General features: G+C 45.9%; 1 protein-coding gene across 4 annotated transcripts in view; it reads left to right on the top strand.

The window, feature by feature from the left end:
- The window catches only part of TTC7B (tetratricopeptide repeat domain 7B), a 276,351-nt gene that overhangs the window by 203,186 nt on the left and 53,974 nt on the right, over positions 1 to 19,191 (top strand). For 2 of the 4 annotated variants that reach the window (XM_028851741.2, XM_077941610.1), the window contains 3 exons: positions 4,484 to 4,648; positions 6,961 to 7,011; positions 16,616 to 16,756. In XM_028851741.2, coding sequence (XP_028707574.1) covers positions 4,484 to 4,648; positions 6,961 to 7,011; positions 16,616 to 16,756 — 357 coding nt within the window. The remainder of the gene's footprint in view (positions 1 to 4,483; positions 4,649 to 6,960; positions 7,012 to 16,615; positions 16,757 to 19,191) is intronic. The other 2 variants (XM_028851745.2, XM_015144366.3) reach the window with 2 other exon arrangements.

Below are 19,191 nucleotides of genomic sequence, written 5' to 3'. Positions count from 1 at the left end.
TGTGTTCCACATTCGCCTGAGTACAGGGGAGTGAGTCCACATGCGTAGACCCCACAACGGTGACCCAGGTGAAGTGTCCCTTACCTGAGATGCCCAGGACCAGAAGTGTGTTGGGTTCGGGAATATTTACATAAGCATAATGAGATATCCTGGGATTGCACCCCAGTCTAAACACAAAGTCCATTTCTGTTTCATATACACCTATACACAGAGCCTAATTTTAGGCAATTTTATACAATGTTTTAAAGAATTTTGTTCATGAGACAAAGTTTTGACTGCATTTTGACTGTGGCCCATCACGTGAAGTCAGGTGCGGAATTTTCCACTTGTGTTGTATCAGCACTCAGAAACGTCTGGATTTTAGAGCATTTCAGATTTTGGATTTTCAGATTAGGGACGCCCAACCTGTACCAACGATTCAGTGGTAACCTGGGTGACTTGACAGACCCACAAAACACATAGACCTGCTCTTCTTTGAGCCTCAAAAATCATTCTAGAGCATCATTTGGAACCTGCTCCTGTTCCTTCTCCCCCACCCACAGGGGACTGTGTATGGCTTCATCTCTATCTGGGTATGCCTGGTCTTTTACGGGCTGGCTGCATGCAAGGGACCACGAGGTTGTTTTTTTGTCCTTGTGCCACATCCCAGCTCCTGCCAGAACCTTTCCGAAGAAAGCCCGAGAGCAGCTGTGAGTCCTGCACTGCCAGGGCTTGTCCCCTGGAAAAACCTATCCAGGTGGGCTAAGAGCGATAGGGCCTTCGGGAGCCAGATGTGATGCTCAAGCCAGGCCCACCCGCACAGCTGCCTTGCAGATTGCATATCTGCCCTAGGCTCCCTTCTACCAAATTTAAAATCAGCTTGAGAAATCAGATCCATAGGTCCTGCGGCTCCTGGGTCAAAAGATTTTTGGGTGCTGGAAGCGGCACAAATCGTAAATTGGTGCAGTTTAATCTGGCTTGCAGCTGCTGCTTAAAATGTGGACTGAGCCATGGAGAAACTCACCCCCTGGAGTGGCTTGACCACTCTCCAGACAGGTCAGCGGTCGTTGGTGGGCTTAGACTGCACACCAGGCAGAGACCCTGGCTGGAATAGCACAGCAGAGTTCTGCCTCATCCCAGCTCCTGCTGAGGCACCTGTCTAGGCCCTGTCATTGTAGGAAAGAGGTCAGGCTGTCAGGACTAGCCACTGCAAGGTGAGGCTCAGACACAGGGAATCAGAGGAAGTGAAACTCACTATAGCACCAGCAGCAATTTCGGCTGATTCAAAACAGCTGCTGTGGCCACCCAGCACTGTCTCCCCACTTTTCTCCCTCCTGAGTATCCTGTGAGAACAGCCACACTAAATTCAGACCCCCTTTCCTTCCAGCTGGCCTGGACCTTAATTTCCCTGGAAGTCCCGAGACTTTAATGCCACATCACATTGAGAACAGATAGGGTCAGAAAATAAATGAGGTCCTTGTTATTCATTCTTACCGTGGCCCCCTGGGACATTTCCCCTAGTGTGCCTGAGAGTCTCTCTCTTGAGATTTAGCTTTCTCAGATGCCACGGTGTTTAGGGAAGATGTGCCTGTGTGACACAGTCTGGGGTGTCACTGCCCTGGGTTGGGCCTGGCCCCCGGGTCTTCCTCCTACCCCTCTGCTTATTGGTACTGATGCAGCCAGTGTCTCGGGTGGGCCACCATTCATTTCCGGAGAGCCTAGGTGTTTGGAGTCAGGACCGTGGGCTCCTATGCCCTTCCTCAACAACAGGGGAAAGCCACAGCCTCTCAGGCACTGCCACAGATGGTTTCATTGTCGAGTCATCCACGAGAGTCCCTCTGAGACTCCTGCCACCACCCTACAGCGCCCCCCACCCAACCAGGCAGCTGCAAAATACTGATTTGCACGCCAGCAATTTAACCAAGAGATCAGGGAATTAGAAAAATGGAAGGCCATTTTAGGAGGCCTTATCATTTGTAAACAAGGGTAAAACATTCTGAAATGACAATGTAAATCAAAGAAACTTACACATTGGGAAGGCTTGCTGTAAAATGGGGAAAAATGCCTCCACCTTGATTAATAGAGCCCAACTGCATGTGGTTCAGCTCATGGTGCAGTCACAGAACGGGCAGATGCTCTCATTCACACACCTGTGTGGAGAGCCCGCCTTGCGAACCACCCACAGATTTTTTATTTCCCTCACCTTGATTTGATTTGAAGAGGAAATACATTTACATAATTCAAAAGCCAAAAACTAATTCACAAGGTGCTGTAGAGAAGTTTGGCTTCCCTCCCTGCCCGTCCATCTTATTTGTTCCTAAAGACAACCGTATTTATTAGCTTTTTGTTTACGCTTCCAGTATTTTTTCATGCAAACGAGCATATATATCATTTCCCCTGCCCCTTTACATAAACAATCACACACTATATATGCTTTTGAGCACCTGCCATTTTGCACTTCACAGCATATCTGAAGATGCCTCCATATCCATCCGTGGAGAATTTCCTTATTCTTTTTTACAGTCATATAGTATTCCATGACACATGGATTTTACTTTCTGGATTCTTATCCATCCAGCATGACCACAGTCATTTTTCCTCCCTTTGCCTTTGAACAGTTTTCATGTGCTAAAGGAGCCTGGCTAATTTTGAATATCCACTGCAGCGCTGCCCATCTAGAAAAGCAACTGGGCTATAGAGGAAAAGAGAAAAGGATCTTATCCGAGGTCAGAATGGTTCCCAGTGAAACAGAAGTGACCCTGAGATCAAATGTGGCCTGGGAGAACCCAGCCCTGGCGGGTGGCAGCTCATCAGCACCATGCCCAACACTTCACTGCTTTTCTAAATCGCTTTTAAAGGGCACAGGCGTCCGACACAAGCAGAGCCTTGCGGTGTTAGCATCCGTGAGGGTGCACAGCCACAGCCACAGTGAACTTCCGCTGTCGAGATCCTGCCAACCCTGGGGCACAGGCCCAGGATCACCCACTGTGCAGGCAGATTCCTCTGTGAGGCCTCAAGTCCTCTTGGATCTGTTTTGTTTTGTTTTTTGTTTTCCCCCAGAACTAAATTTATTTTCTTTTTCTGTTTTTTAATTTCTATTATGGAAAAATTTCTAATATGCCAGAACAGAGATACTAATATTCCCATTACCCACCAGTGAGTTTTAGTAATCAGCATTCTCATTTGATCTCTCTCTCCTGTCCCATACTTGCTTTTCCTAGAGTATTTTAAGACAAGTCCCTAATATCCTATTTTGCCTGTTAAAATTTCAGGATATATGTCTAACTGATAAGAGCTTAAAAATATATAAAATCTACAATACTGTTATTATATATCCTGGGTCCTTATACGGTGCAGCCTCAGTGTTCATGGTTTTGGAAGTGGTTGGTTAACTGGAATACGGTTTCCTACCTCTGAAATTGTCCACATGCAGAGCTGTGGAATAACATGAGGAGTCACCCATGTCCATAAGCTTTGAACTGGCCAAGTCCACTGTAGCTAATAGAGTGGAATTTTGTTTCATTAAACAGACATGTCAAACTAAAATAACCCCCCTTTCAGAACATGACTTCCCCTTAGGTATCACCTTGGGCGTCCCTTCCTCCCGCCTCTGCCATCTCATAGGTCCCAGCCAGTGAAAGAGGACTCAGATAGAGTGACAGTCTTTACTTTGAAGCTCTGAGTCATTGTCTTGTCTTTGGAATAAGTTGGTAGTTCCTTAAATAGAGAATGAAAAAAAAATTTTTATTCCTTTGCCTTTAAAACAGGATGTGGGGTAAGGGGATTTATCTTTAATAATTGGTAGATATCAACAAATACCTATCCAAAGCAAAATAAGTCTTTTAACTTGAAAGTTTGATACACTTTGTTTGGGTAAATTTCTCATTGCAGCTGCAGTGGTCTCCCATTGCCATGTGTTCCTCCAGCTATAAGACATGAAGGCAGCCATACTGGCTTTTTCCCCCAAGGTGTCCAACCAGCACACCCAACCATAGACCACCCCAGAAAGCTTAGCACCCCCTTGTCATAATGCTGGGACCATGACATAGTGTTGCACCTCGGTACTCTGCACCTTGGAAAACCTTATTTTCAAGTAAACTGTATATAAGTGCTTCTCATAAAAAACAAATCTATGTAAAGTCAAGTCCTAACCCGTTCCAGATGAAAAGCAAATTGTTTCCTCTAGAATATTCTGGATATTGTAGGCTAAAGATGTATTATTTTCAGCAGATCACACTGCTGAATCTGTGCCCAGGTAAATCTTGAGTTATTTTTATTCGATGGTGGTGTTGTGGACCAACTAAATAACCAGCGGAAAAACAAATTTGTTTTCTTCGAAAAGCACTTGTATTCTATTGTCAAGTAGAGGAATGATTGTGTATTACATGACCTCATTTTCTTTGCAGCTTATGTGAGTATATTAAAAGCGAGTTTATTTTTTTCTTTGTGTTTCTAAAGTTTTTTTTTTTTGCCTTTACCCTTTTTTTCTCTTTCACTTTTTTAGTGTCAGATTCCTCCTCCTCCTCCTCTCCTCTTTCAAGAACCGAATCTCCTCTCCACCTGTTTGTGTCTTCTCATCTTCATTCTCATCCCAAACCCGATACCTTTGTGTGGCCCCCTGCAGCTCATTCATTCAGTGACGCAGGTCCCCGCCGGGAACCCTCTCTCTGTAAACATGGTTTTTCCTTTCTTGTGAGACCTACTTCATTTGCCTGTTTTACCTTCTGATAATCTTCCTAACTGATAAGCTGGAGAGGAAACGTCTTCAGACTTGTCAGAGAGAAATCTTGCTCATTGGAAAATCCGAAAGCTGTTTGGGCAGAAGGAAACCTGAGATTGCAGGCATTGGAGCCCATGTTCCAACCTCCTCTTTGCAAAGTAAAGGAAACCTTCTGGGCAGGACAGATAGAAGCTTTTCTAGAATGTTGCCTCTAATTCTTGGGCCCTTCCGTGCTTTCCTGGAGTTGATATAAATGCATAAAAATTAATCCTATTAAAAGGCAAATTACAACATTTCGCAAGTAATAATGTAATCCTAAAAACTCCTGTTTTCAATTTAGAAATGAATTCAACCAGTGTATAATCACCAAGGCCGTATTCTAAAGATCAGGGCCACAGCCCGCTCAATGTGTGGTTCTCAAACTTTGCCATGCATTAAAACCACACAGAGAACCTTTAAAGCAGCAGATCCCCTGGTCCCCACTCCCAACTTTATATTCACGAGGCCTGAGGTGGGGCCTGGGAATCTGGATTTATGAATTGCTCCCCTGTGATTCCAATGCCAGTGGGTTTTAGACCACATTTTGAGAAGCAGTGCTGTAAACTGTTTTCCATTTGCAGTGAAGGAAAATGTGGGGTTTGTGTCGTGAAACCGTGCGGAGAAATTGAACAGTATTTTAGTCTAATCTTGCTTTTAGATAACACAGAAATTTTGAAAGTCAGCTTTAGGGAGTTCCACAACCTGTCCATGAACAGCAACAAGAAAGATCCCTGTGTGAAAATGAACACTGGTTGGTAAAACCTTAAATGGGACCTAAATGTGAATCTGGCCCGGGGAATCCGTCCTTGTTTTCTTTTGCTCATTTATTTAATGTTCACTGCCAGCACTGCCAGAAAATTTAATCTCTGTGTCTCTGATTTATAAGGGCTCATCTTTGTTCCAAATGCCCAGTTATATGCTGAACAAAAGCTCTTAAGGGGAACTGCTGCCAGAAAGAACCACTTTCTCTAATGTGCACATCTTTCGGATGGCTCACCCGCTGTGTTCAGCTCTCACACACACAAAGCCAGGGCAGAAGTTAGATTACCATTTAAAATAAACCATCCACGCCGAGAAGCCCGCTGACCGTACTTATCTGCATATTAAGTGTTCTGAACTTTGTTTTAATGGCAATCCCAGTTTTATGAAATGGAAGATGAAGATACTGTTTAAACACCGTGTATGTTGTTTTTAATTCATTTCTCAAAAAAGGCATTTTCTCTTAATACAATGCCTACTGGCAATTGCCAACTTCGATTTTTCCAGAAAAATTCTTTACATTGACTTTTGTTGAGTTTATTGTCTGAAAATGGGATCTTTCCATTCTAGAATAACATGGTATGTTCCCACTGCCCCATCCACTCTTTTCTGCACAACAGACCCACCTGCCCATATTTATCGTGTTGCATCCTGGGAGCCCTGTGCTCCTGAAACCTTTTGAAGATTGAAGTGCCGACTCTTCAGGGGAGGCACTTTATATCTGATTAATCAGTGACTTTCTGGGGTGATGAGCACCCACTGGGCTTTCTGCTGAATGGAGTGTGTCCCGGGCAGTGCTCAGTTGTTTATTCTTAATAAGCTGAAGTCATCTTTCCATCCTCAGGGAGTGTCTAGCCAGTAACCAGGTGTTTCAGCTGAGACTGAAGCTCTCGAGAATCCACCCCCTCCCGTAGAGTCAGCATTTAGGTAGAGAGGGGAAACATACTGACAAATGTAGAATTTCTTAATTAAAATTTAATGATTTTAAGTCCCAACTTTTCCATTAGGACAAGCAGATAGTCAAGCCCTGAAGTTTTGTGAATTTCTCCCTCCAACCCTTTGACTTCATAGAAGGGAAAATTAGCCCAACCCTACAAACCACTGGAGTCATGATTAGGGTTAATGTGTGGAAAGACCCATAAGCTGCTCGTTTGATTATTTTTCCCTTCCCTTTGGAATTTCCTGCTCTGGAAACAAAATACATTGCATGAATGGGTCAGCTTTCATGTGCTGGGTGAACATTTAAATGGATAGGGGAATGCCCAGTTGGTCTTTCTTTGGTTTTAAAAAAAAAATTGTTAGTGGAAAAATGTGTGCCACTGTTGAATGGAAATATGATTCTAGACAGCCAGACTTACAGTTGGAAGGTTATTAGAACTCTGTTCGCTTTTTTAGCCTTAATTTTGATTTTTCAAATGTTTTGTTTCTTGGTTTTAATTTTTGGTTTGATCTGTTGTTCCAAGGCAACTCTCCAGAAGCATACTTTCATGGTTTTCCTTCCCTTTTTTCAGTTAGTAAGTAGTTTACCAATCTATTAATCCTTCCGAGGGCCTCCAGAATCACACTCCCCCCACCATGGAATGTGCATTGTGGTTGTTGAGCGCTGAGAATGCTGAGATGACGTGGACATCCCTCTGCCACCTGCCTGCCCACCTGCCCACTCTGCCACCTGGAGCCCATCCCTCCTGAGAGCCTCATGCATTCAGCGCAGCTTGGGTTTATATATGAGGAGGCAGTATTGATCTGAGAAGGACTACAAAAGAAGGCATTGCAGGGAAAAGGGCCAACTCTGGGTGTGCAGTGGGTGGATGAGAAGCACTCCTGGCACTGATTGGAAGCATGAGATGCCCCGCCTTCCCAAGGCAGGTGGCCAATAAATTTTAGGTAGAGGGAACCAGTTGGATCTTGAAATTTCTGTAATTAATCCAACCTTTATTGTTCATAGGAGAGCAATTCTAACTGTTAATTTTTCTGAAAATAAGCAGACATCATAAAACTTAAAACTGTATCTACCAAAATTTAAAGGAATTGCTTAATTCCCTGGATGTAGGATCAGTGCTTTTTTTTTTTTTTTTTTTTTTCTTTTTGAGAGAAGGTCTCACTTAGTAGATCAGGCTGGAGTGCAGTGACACAATTACAGCTCACTGAAGCCTGGAACTCCAGGGCTCAAGCGAGCCTCCGACCTTGGCCTCTTCAGCAGCTGGGCCACCAGGCACACGCCATCACACCCAGCTAATTTTTAAGTTTTTAGCAGAGAGGAGGCCTCACTGTGTTGCCCAGGCTGGTTTCCAACTCCTGGGCTCAAGCGATCCTCCCACCTCGGCCTCCCAAAGTGCTGGGATTACAGGCGTGAGCCATCACGCCCCGCCTTACAGTGCTTTTGGCGGTGTTTAAGTCATTCGTGAATTGTCACATTTTCCAAAGGATGTTTCTTAGACCACTAATTCTCTTTGGTCAAATATATTTGGACGATAGTCCGTCTCCTGCCTAGTGCTTCATAGTTCACCTTAACCACATTAAATGTTCTGAGAAGTCCCGCACTTTGACCCAGTGTTCCCAAGCTAATTTAATCATTTTTTCCACCCTAGGAAATCAGTGTTCCATGGATTGTATTTGGGGAAATGCTGGTGGATATGGGATCCAGTGCATCTGAATGACCGGAGCCTTTAGCTTATGGCAAATGCTGCCCCTCACCCTTAAGAGTTGATTCCACCCTCCGAAATCCAGCTCAGCCTAGTTGTGCCTTCATTTCTGGCCTAAAAACAGTCCATAATAGAAAAGAGGTATATGTTGGTGTTGTCATCACACATTAGGTGCTTCATAAAAGAGATTTCCCTGCCAGGTTCCTTTCACCATCAAGGGCCAGCTCTGGAGTCAGCCGGCAACTCACTGCATCGCCCTGGGCCTCATTTCCTCATCTGGAAAAATGTAAATTCTATAGTTTTTCTATGTACACTGCTGCCCTTATGATTTGGCAGCCGTGGGTCCTGGTTTTAAGGGCGAGTCAGGTGCCGTCCCCCTGAGTTACGCCCTGGGCAGCTAGGACCAGAAGAGTGGAAGTGGCTGAGCAGGATGGGAAGGAACCAGCAGGGCTGTCTGCATGCTGCGCATCACTTCTTAGAGGACCTCGGGCACTCCCCTGCAGGTGCCCTAGCAGTGGTCTTTTTGGAGAAAAATCTGTGCTGATGTTTTATTCCCCTCTCCAAGAACGTGCTAAAGTCAAGATTACCGACTTGAGTTCTTGGCTCCATTTTTCCTATCACTGATTCTAGTGAAATTGCTGCTCTCTTTAGCAGTAAGTCACCAAGAGAAAAGAGTAAACACATTAATGAAAGAACATCCCTCTAAAATAAAATAAGATTGAGAAAGGAATTCAAGAGAGTAGTGAAGTTTTTCTCTTTCCATTATGACTAGCATTTTATTGAGTTGCATTTTCTAACACTCAAGAATGTATATCATGATCAGGAGGTGACTAGTCCATTAGGCGGTTTTAGTCTCTGTTCCTGCTTACTAGAATAAAGTAGCTTTAAAAGAAATCTATGTATATATGGGAACATCTCTCTGTGATGACCATACCATTTTTGAGGGGTGGTAATTTTAAAAATTCAGCCCTAATATAGAACCTTTTTTTACTATTTTAATTAAACTAAAATTAATATAATTCTCCTTAATTAGTTCTGTAGTATCTTTCTTTAAACAAGATTGAGTGGAATGATAGGAGACTGACAAGCCACCAGTAAGTGGCACTCAGGTAGAAGCTGGGGGGTGTGTCCAGCATTAGAATATCATCCCAACGTGGGAGGCTTTCCCCCGGACGCCGGCAGTCAGGCATTTGGAGGCTCAGAGAGCCTTCCCCAGGCAGAAGGCACTTCCACCCCGAGATACAGCCTCATGAATATACATCGGGGAGGGTTCAGGTGGAGATGGAAGCATCTGCCCAATGTAGTCCTCCAGAAGGTACTGTCTCTAGTGCAGAGCCACCGGCGGAGGCTCGCTCTGACAGCTGGCACCTTCCCGCATGCGTGTGAACGGCTTCCCTCCATGCTTTCCGTGTGACCGCCTGGCCCTGCCGGCACCCGCCAGCAGCATGCTGCGCTAGCCCCGCATGCCCACCAGTGACGACATGTCCCCGGCCCTCCCCGCCTTACTGGGGTCCTTCCCTGGAAAGAGCTTTCCCCTCTCAGGACAAGACACGTGCTGTCAGGTTTAAACGGTGCTTGCTATTCTGTGAAAGTCAGTGGGAAACTGATCCCTTCTTGGGGCTATGAGTCTTAATCCTTTTTTCACTTGGTGAAAAACGGAAGTGTCTACTAGAATGGTGACCAAGGTGATTTATTTATCAGAGGAACCCACAGCAGGAGCCCTCATGGTTGGTGGGACTGGGTGGGCAGCGGCCCCGCCCCTGCTGTCACACTGGGGGACACAAGGCGCGAGGGCAGTTCCCAGGGAAGCAGCAGATGGAGAGGAGAGCTGTGGCAGCGCGGTGCAAGGAGCCACCACCTGGAGTCGCCTCCTCAGAAAGCAGGACTACCCTACAGCAAAGATGGGAATTGTCCTAACTCCCGGGCGCCAGGGAAATGAGGGAACAGCAGTTATGTTTTTTTAAAGGTATGGAGAAATATGCCTGCTTTGAGGGCCGAAGTGAGAGTGGACACTCACGCCTCTTCCTCTCCCTTCAAGAAATAAGAGACAGCCATGACTAGCTCCTCCGCCTCCTCCCATCCTCAGCCCCCAGGACATTCTGGTTCGTCAAGCACAGGTGACACACAGAGACAGAAGGGCACAGAGCTGCCAGCAGTCTGCAGTGTTGGACTGATTTATTTCCAAGCCCTATCTTGAGAAACAGAATTTTTTTTTCCTGTTAAGAAATGAAAATTCTAAAGCAAAGCTAGCTGACAGAATGCTGAGTCATTCTGATTGCTGCTTAATATTCAGGTTCTTTAGGATATGGAACTGCTTGCTGCTTTTTCTTATTATTTTAATTGTTTTGGGGGCACACCTTCCAAGAATTGGAAGGTAAATAAGTTGACAGAGAATTTGGAATCATTTCAAGGTCAAGGGAAAACAGGTACAGAGATTCATTAGCAGCAGGTGATTTCTGCATGCCCACAACTGCAGTGGCTCAGCTACTTGTCAGAAAAATATGGGGAGGGCAGGTGTCTGCCGCTGCAGCATTGGACAGAAAGAATGTGGGTGCCAAACAGAGATGGGGCTTGGGGTGCGGCCACGTGCCGTTGTTCTCCCACGTTCACGCCCATGAGGCATGGAGTGAGTTCTCCAGGGCTGGGAAGCAAGGAGCTGCCCCAAATCCTGCCAGCCTCGTGTGAGGTGGTCGGCTGACGTCTTTCTTTTGGTAGAGGATGTTTTTCACACATCATGTAATGTGGCTATCCATTGTTCCTGGCACTGGAATGCTTGCCAAGTCACCGGGTGGGCAGGATTCCATCTGAGATCCAGCTCATCTTCTATGTGCTCTGAGGGGAGAGGGAAGGCGAGGGGTCCTTCAGACTGCAGCCACTTAACTGAGGCCACCAGATAGTTAGAAGGAGCGCTGGAATATAATATATGCTATTTATTTGGCAATACTGCGTGTGACAAATACAGGGATATGAAGCATAACTAAGCCACTTAATTTATCAGTTATGCCCTTTTCTTTTCTTTTCTTTCTTTCTTTTTTTTTTTTTTTTTGAGACAGAATCTCACCGTGTCACCCAGGCTGGAGTGCAATGGTGCCACCTCAGGTCAATGCAACCTCCGCCTCCTGGGTTCAAGCGATTCTCCCGCCTCAGCCACCCAAGTAGCTGGGATTACAGGCGTGAGCCACCAGGCCCGGCTAATTTTTTTTTTGTATTTTTAGTAGAGATGAGGTTTTGCCATTTTGGCCAGGCTGGTCTCAAACTCCTGACCTCAAGTGATCCACCCACCTCAGCCTCCCAAAGTGCTGGGATTACAGGCATGAGCCACCACACCCAGCCTGTGCCTTTTCTTAACAGAATTATTGGTGCTGGGATCCCTTTGGATGATGAACTTTGGTGGAATAGGGCTCACATGTGATTGCCACAGCCGAGGTCTATGTGAAATTCACCATAGGTGTCATGTGCGTTGGAAAAAGGATTTTTGGAGAAGCTTCACCTACAAAGGCAATTTGAGCTGGCTGTCCCCAGTGTCCTATTTGTGGCAGGCAGGGTTTCTCAACAGCCCTCAGTGAATGATAGGAGCATGGGTCAGAAAACCTCAGGAGGGGTTCAGAGCTTGGACTCGTGGTACCCCGAGGTCAGTGACCTGGGTTCCTCTTGGTTCCTGATCCTCTTGGCTGTGGGTCCTCTTGACCCACCACAGTTCCTGGGTCCTCGGCTGCCTTTCCCCGTTCTTACCCCCACACACAGTGATGGAGAGAGGAGCCTAGAAGGATACAGAGGCACTTTGCCTCTGTATCAAGTGTCCAATATAACATTTTCTGTTGAGGATCTAGGTGGGAGTGCAAGGAAAGCCATTGGCTTGTGGAAATGCAGATGGCCTCCGCTCCTAGACGTCACATGCCCCTGCACCATTCGGGCCATTAGACCACAGACCTGGGCTAAATTTCAGAGCGAGCTCTCACCTGCCTACGTCAGCCCTCGTCCAGTGGGTCTTGGCAGTGGCTTTTCAGAGCCCCTGTGTCCCGTGACTGTGGAGGAGAGGCACGCTGTCTCCTAGATGAAGCACGGCAGCCGCTGCACGGCACACAGCCCTGTGGGCTCTGGCAGTGGCGGGACCTCTTGAAGCCGGGTGGCAGATGAGACATGCACAGCAGCCCAGGTGCTCTCCCTGGCTCACCTGTTGAACCTGATTATTTGGAAATTTATTTCTGCAGAGCCTTGGATTTCAAATTGGAAATATGTCCTATAGTGTAACTTCTGATTCCTTTTTCAAGCCTCAGTTTGCCCATTTCCAGCTTAAGTTAATAGTGCTCTCATTCTGATGTATGATGCGGGAACAGGTTTGCTGTGGTGAGAAAGAAAGGGGCTCTTTAAAAATATGCTGGTTAGAGCCAGTGTTTCCAGCTGTTTACCTGATAAATCAAAATCCAGTGTCTGTATAGTCACCATTTCAGTTCTATGAAACAATAAAATACAGGGTTTTTTTTTTTTTTGTTTTTTTTTTTTTTGGAGATAGAGTCTCACTCTTGTCGCCCAAGCTGGAGTACAATGGTGCAGTCTCAGCTCACTGCAGCCTCCACCTCTGGGGTTCAAGCAGTTCTCCTGCCTCAGCCTCCTGAGTAGCTGGGATTATAGGCGTGCACCACCATGCCCAGCTAATTTTTGTATTTTTAGTAGAGACAGGGTTTCACTGTGTTGACCAGACTGGTCTCAAACTCCTGACCTCAGGTGATCTGCCTGCCTTGGCCTCCCACAGTGCTGGGATTACCGGCATGAGCCACTGCGCCTGGCCTGCTTGTTTTTTGTTTTTTAACCAGCTGTATCCATTCTGATTAAAGTGATGTTTTTCCTTCCCCCTCCTTCCAATACTAATTCAACAGAAGACTTTTATTTGTTGTTTATTTTCAGAAATATTAGATACCAACTTATCTAATTTCACTATTGTCAGTTATCTGCTATTATTATGTGAGTGCCCTAATATTCATCCCTTGTTCAGAACATGAAGGCTCTCTGCCCTGGTGAAATGTGTGTACCAAGAAATTGATAGGAAGAAAAGCATTATTTCTTATAAACCTGTTATCCTTCTCTATATTTTAATTTTACGTTAGAGAGGGGAAACGTCCGTGTTTAATTGGAACTATTCACCACTGTCATTTTTAGTCTGGATTGTTGGAAGTGATGAGCACTATACTGAAGTGGCCTTTGAGTGGGTGAAGGTTCCGGCCTCTGAGCCGTTGTTAGAGGGGAAGAGTGGAGCACACGGACGTGCATCCAGAGAGGGGGCGCCCTCTTCTGAATTTCAGACAGTGACTTGTCTACTGACAGCACTTGTTCATTCCCTGCACACTCATTTACCTAATGCCTAGTATGGGTCTGGTATTGTCAGTCCCTGAAAATCCCGAGACTGAGGACGTAGTTCCCGTCTTCTAGACCCACACAGTCTAATAAGGGAGACAGTGAACATTAACTTTAAAACCTGTGGTCTGTGCATTGTTAGTGACAAACTCATAGAAGCACCGAGGGCCAGAGGGTCTCACTCATTGTAGGGAGAAGCGGAAGGCTCACAACAGCCTTCCTGTAGGAGGTGGCATCAGAGCTGGACTTAGAGGACAGATTTGGAATCAGACTAGGGTTTTCATTCTGGTTAAAGATTAGTACATATAAAGTGCCAATCGCAGTGCCTGAAGCATGGTATGTTCTCTAAAACTGACAACCACCACTGCTTTCATCATCGTCACCATCATCATCATCATCTGCCAGACCTTATTCATAGTAAAATATATTGTGCTAGGAATTAATTGATTTAGTTGTGTATAAATATCACACAGAGAAGAAACTTTGGCAGTAGTTCTGATTATTTATTTGTGGACCAAACAAAACAGTTAATCCGAAAACCAAAATTAGCCCCTCCAAAAGTCACAAATTCCTGTAGCAAAAGATTCACAGAACCTGGTAGAAAAGGTACAGAATGCTTCCAGAGCAGTAATTTGTTGTCGTTATTTTTTAATGAATTAGTGAATATTTTAAACATGTCTCAGTTTTGACTTCTAATGTGACTATCAATAGACATAACTCATATAAACAATCTCTTTAGGGTCTTCAATGATTTTTTAGAATCTGAAGAGATTCTGAGACCAAAAAGTCTAAGAACCCTTGTTCTAGAGAACAAGATCTTCCTGGAACTCTGTGCTCCAGGTGACCCTTGAGCTGCAGCGAAGCAGGAGAGCTCAGGCTGCCTGGGCCATGTACAGGCTTTTTTTTGACCATTCATAACATTTGCTTCCTGTCTCTCCAGGCGAGTGGTTCTCATTCTTAGCTGCACATTGGAATCACTTGGGGTGATTAACGAAGATGCCAGTCCTCACCCCTAGACTGAGTGATGTGGTTGGTCTGGGATGTAGCTATAACCTCATGATTTTTTAAATCCCAAATGATTTGGATGTGAAGTTAAGGTTGAGAACCACTGTTCAAGCCAGTGAGAAGGTAGCCAGCTTGGCAACGGCAGAACAGGGCAGCAGCAACCTCTAGGCTACTCATTTATTTAACTATCATTGCTACTAAAAGTCTCAGGGAAACTACATCAAGTCCTTGTTATCAAAGTTAGAATATTACTTTCCATAAAAAGGTGACAAATAAGAAATTTCAACAGCAGTTTAATCATCTTGCTATTTAGATTTTTTAAAAATAGTAGTTAGACATACTTTGTCTAAACAAGGATAGATTCTTAGCCACACTTCCTAGGTTCTCCCTTCATATGCCATCAATTAGACCTTTTTTTTTTTTTTTTTTTTTTTTTTTTTGAGACAGAGTCTTGCTCTGTCACCCAGGCTGGAGTGCAATGGCACGATCTCGGCTCACTGCAAGCTCCGCCTCCCAGGTTCAAGCGATTCTCCTGCCTCAGCCTCCCGAGTAGCTGAGATTACAAGCATGTGCTACCACAGCTGGCTAATTTTTGTGTTTTAATAGAGACAGGATTTCTCCATGTTGGTCAGGCTGGTCTCGAACTCCAAACCTCAGGTGATCCACCCACCTTGGCCTCTCAAAGTGCTGGGAGTACAGGCATGAGCCACCGTGCCTGGACAATTGGACTCTTTTAACTCAGCCTCTGAATTCCGTATTGTGCAGCAGGACTTGCTATACCTTTCCAGAGGCTGCTCTCCTCTTGGTCATCCTTGTGGGCACTGTTGGCCCACTCTGATTTCCATCCACCAAGGCCCCACCAAAGGATTCAGGTGCATTTAGAGGCATCCATGTTACCGTTATACTGGAGCAATCAAAACATAACATGGATGGCGCATCTGTTGCTGTGAATAATACTCTTTAAATTTATAGATGATGGGTGCGTTCCAAAGCGCAACTGAAATTATTTTTATGCTCACAATTTTGTATTATGAAGAATATAACTCCATTTATTTTGTAGTCAGCATTTATCTTTATAGATTATTACTATTTTAAACTTTATGATGATTTGGTAGTTACCATTCTCAGTGTTGGAATGTTTATCTCCATACTAAGCTTTCTGATGAAGTACAAATTAAGAATGATGCAGGTGAATAGAAATATTAACAGTCTCAAATTTGAAACGACTGAGAATCCTGCTATCGATTCTAAAACCACATCTCCAAGAGTGAATGTTAGAAAGAGGTGGGAAGCAAGCCTCTGTTTAAGGAGGTGGTCTCTGATCATCAGTACCTCCAAGAGGTCAACGTGAAGAGAAATGAGTTTTGCATTTTGACTTGTGAACTACACCTATCCCTTGACTAGTGAACATGCTCAGTCGACCCGTGTCCTTAGCCTTTCAGGGCAGCAGGTTTTACGGAGTAATCAGGCAGGTGCATATTCTGAGCCCCAGGAGTCTTTGCTACAAACCCATCCCATCCCATCCCCTGCTAGTCTAGCCTTAAGGATAGACATCTGCTTATACACAGGGCAAAAGTGTGCTTTTTTCTGCAGTTTTTAAGTCATGCCTTAGAATATGGTCCTAAACTGAGGGTGTAGCCCACCTCTCCAAGGCTGGCAAGTTGCTGGGTTTGTCTTGAGAATGGCCAGTACATGTACTCCAAATGCTACCCCAGGAGGCAAGTGTATTCCTCCCCTGACCCTGATTCAGTTTCTAGGTTTAGGCCCTTACAGGGGCGCTTTGTAATGTACCTTTGTAGCGCTTCATTTATGTGATTTTTAAACACTAGTATCGTCACAGCTATGTATCTGGCCCCCCATCTCCCAGCACTCACGCTGCTAGGCTGAGCTCCTGGAGGGGGCATGTGCTCTGTTTGTTGACAAAAAGATTAGCTAAAGCCTAAGGATGGAAACTAAGGCCTCAGGCCATGATTGCCCACATTTCTTTGTGGACAGTAAATCTTAGAAACATCCTGGGGGAAGGGGTGTGTGTGTTCCACACTTGTCTGTGTGGGAAGGGGTTGATTGGTTGGGTCTGTTCTTTCGCTCCTGATAGAGTCTTCTCAAAAACCTCTCACAGGCTCCGTCCATGCCACATCAGTAGCAGCCTCAAGAGTGGAGCAGGCACTGTCGGAAGTGGCTTCGTCTCTGCAGAGCAGCGCCCCTAAGCAGGGCCCGCTACACCCCTGGATGACGCTGGCACAGATCTGGCTCCATGCAGGTACCACTCCGCCCCCTACCCACAACCTGCTGCTGTGCCAAAGCCTGGGCGCTTGCCTGTTTAGCCCACACCCCTCATCAGGAAAGCTCAAAGCTTCAGTCATGCACCGAAATGTTACTGCTTCTCTGCAGGATCCACGAGTGACTCTGTATGCCCTGATCCCTCTCCCCTGCCTCGGTGCCCTGGCACAGAGCAGACATCTAAGAAAGTTTTCTGGATTTGACTCTAAGGATTCTTGGGGAGTTTGCCATGTGGGGTACCGGGTTTGTGCTACAGGGACTGTCTTTGTGAGTGACTTGGAGTCATACCTGTACCAACTGGATAGATTTGAGTTAAAGTATTTAACTCAGCCTCAGTTTCCAATTCTGTGTAATGGGCTTAGGAATAACACCCATCTCCCGGGGTTGGTGAGTGCAATGCCTGGCACATCTTGGCAGTGAATTCTTGGGGTCCCTGCGAGAGGGCCAGGTGGTGGTAAGGACACAGATGTCTTTATAAAGCCAGGGAAGGGGCCGTGTGTTTGGTGCCGCCATGTTCCTGTGCGCCTCTGCCCCTCTCTGATGGCTCTCTCCGTAATTTCATAGAGAGACAGCAGCAGCCTCTGACCTGGAGACTGGCCCAGAAGGGGGCCATGAGTGCCCTTTCCCCAGTACCCAGGGCATTTTGCTGGCTCAGCGATGCTTCTGCACCACTAAAAAGCCCAAAAATAAATGCAGTGTCCAGGCTTTTTTTTTTTTTTTTTTTTGAGACGGAGTCTTGCTCTGTCACCCAGGCTGGAGTGCAGTGGTGCAATCTCAGCTCACTGCCACCTCCGCCTCCTGGGTTCAAGCAATTCTCCTGCCTCAGCCTCCCAAGTAGCTGGAATTACAGGCGCCCACCACCACATCCAGCTAATTTTTGTGTTTTTAGTAGAGATGGGGCTTCACCATCTTGGCCAGGCTGTTCTCAAACTCCCGACCTCGGGTGATCCACCCACCTCGGCCTCCCAAAGTGTTGGGATTACAGGCGTGAGCCACTGCACCTGGCCTGTGCAGGCATTTTAATAATGAGAATCCCACTGCACTGCGCTTCCAAGAAATAATGGCTGTTTTTACTTACATATTTATGTTTCAACATAAAAGGTAATTCCACTCCTTAGGTTTCATCACTTCATCCGTACAGCCCTACCTGGGCCTTCTCAGGCTTGACTCTTACAGTGCATGGTGAAAGCCCACATTTGGCTGAGAAGGGTGCTTATTATCCACCAATTGTCCTTCTGTTGACTCCTTTTTTGCCAAGGCTAATCGTGTGATATTCCACCCTGTTTGATACCACTGGCAGGCCTTCGCATTGAAAACGTGTTTGGATTTACCTGGCCTTGGCATGCCACAGAGCCCAGCTCAGCCAGCCTTTTCTGTGTTGGCATCTTCAATTGTGCCATAACGACTACCATAAATTAACAATTTATATTCTAAGCAGAAGTACAGAAGAGGGGTGATTCCTGAATTCACAGTTATTCTCCTCTGCTGCAGACACCCGCGGCATTCGGCCTCTTGCTCAGAGAGGCCCAGACATTCTGGCTCTGAGGGCCAACGAGTAGCAGTAACGCCTCCTCCACAGCTCCCTTATGCAAAAGCCCAGTCCCTGGCAGAGAAGTCTGATGCCTGTCCTAGTCAGTCACCCCTGTGAACAACGACTACAGAGAACAGAAAGGGAAGGAGTATGGTTTAGTGTCCAGGCCAGGTAAACCTGAACTTGTGGGACTGGTGTAGGGGCAGAGTTGCCTTTCAAATTGGTTTCAAAGTTGGGTTTCTGAAGTGCCGAGGTCTAAAACACCAGAAGGGCTGAAGGCCATTCCTCCAGGGTGGAACTACCTCCCCTGACCTCAAAGGCGGTGCTTCTCTTGCTTGTTTCTTGGAAAACGTACTGACCTGAGAGTCAACATATTCCAGCAGAGCTCCGCCTGGTGTCTTGCTGCCGCCGACTCAGTTATCCAGAGACTTTGCCCCACTTTGCGTGGCCTGCCATGACTGTTGGGGAGGAAATTTTGTAGCTGATTATTAGAATATTGAAGAACTTGATGGCTAAGATTCAGCTTGGAGCTATCCTTTTATTTTATTTTTTGGTGGGGATGGAGTCTCACTCTTTTGCCCAGGCTGGAGTGCAATGGCGCAATCTTGGCTTACTGCAACCTCTGCTGCCGGGTTCAAGTGATTCTTCTGTCTCAGCCTCCCAAATAGCTGGGATTACAGGCACCTGCCACCATGCTCTGCTGATTTTTGTATTTTTAGAAGAGATGGGGCTTTACCATGTTGGCCAGGCTGCTCTTGAACTCCTGACCTTGAGTGATCTGCCTGCCTCAGCCTCCCAAAGTGCTGGGATTACAGGTGTGAGGCACCACGCCCAGCCTTCTTGGAGCTGTCCTTGAATTTTAATATAATCACACAAGATCCATT

The sequence above is a fragment of the Macaca mulatta genome, chromosome 7 (assembly GCF_049350105.2).
Source record: "Macaca mulatta isolate MMU2019108-1 chromosome 7, T2T-MMU8v2.0, whole genome shotgun sequence".
In the NCBI taxonomy this organism is placed as follows: domain Eukaryota; kingdom Metazoa; phylum Chordata; class Mammalia; order Primates; family Cercopithecidae; genus Macaca; species Macaca mulatta.
This window is presented reverse-complemented; position numbering and strand designations above follow the sequence as displayed.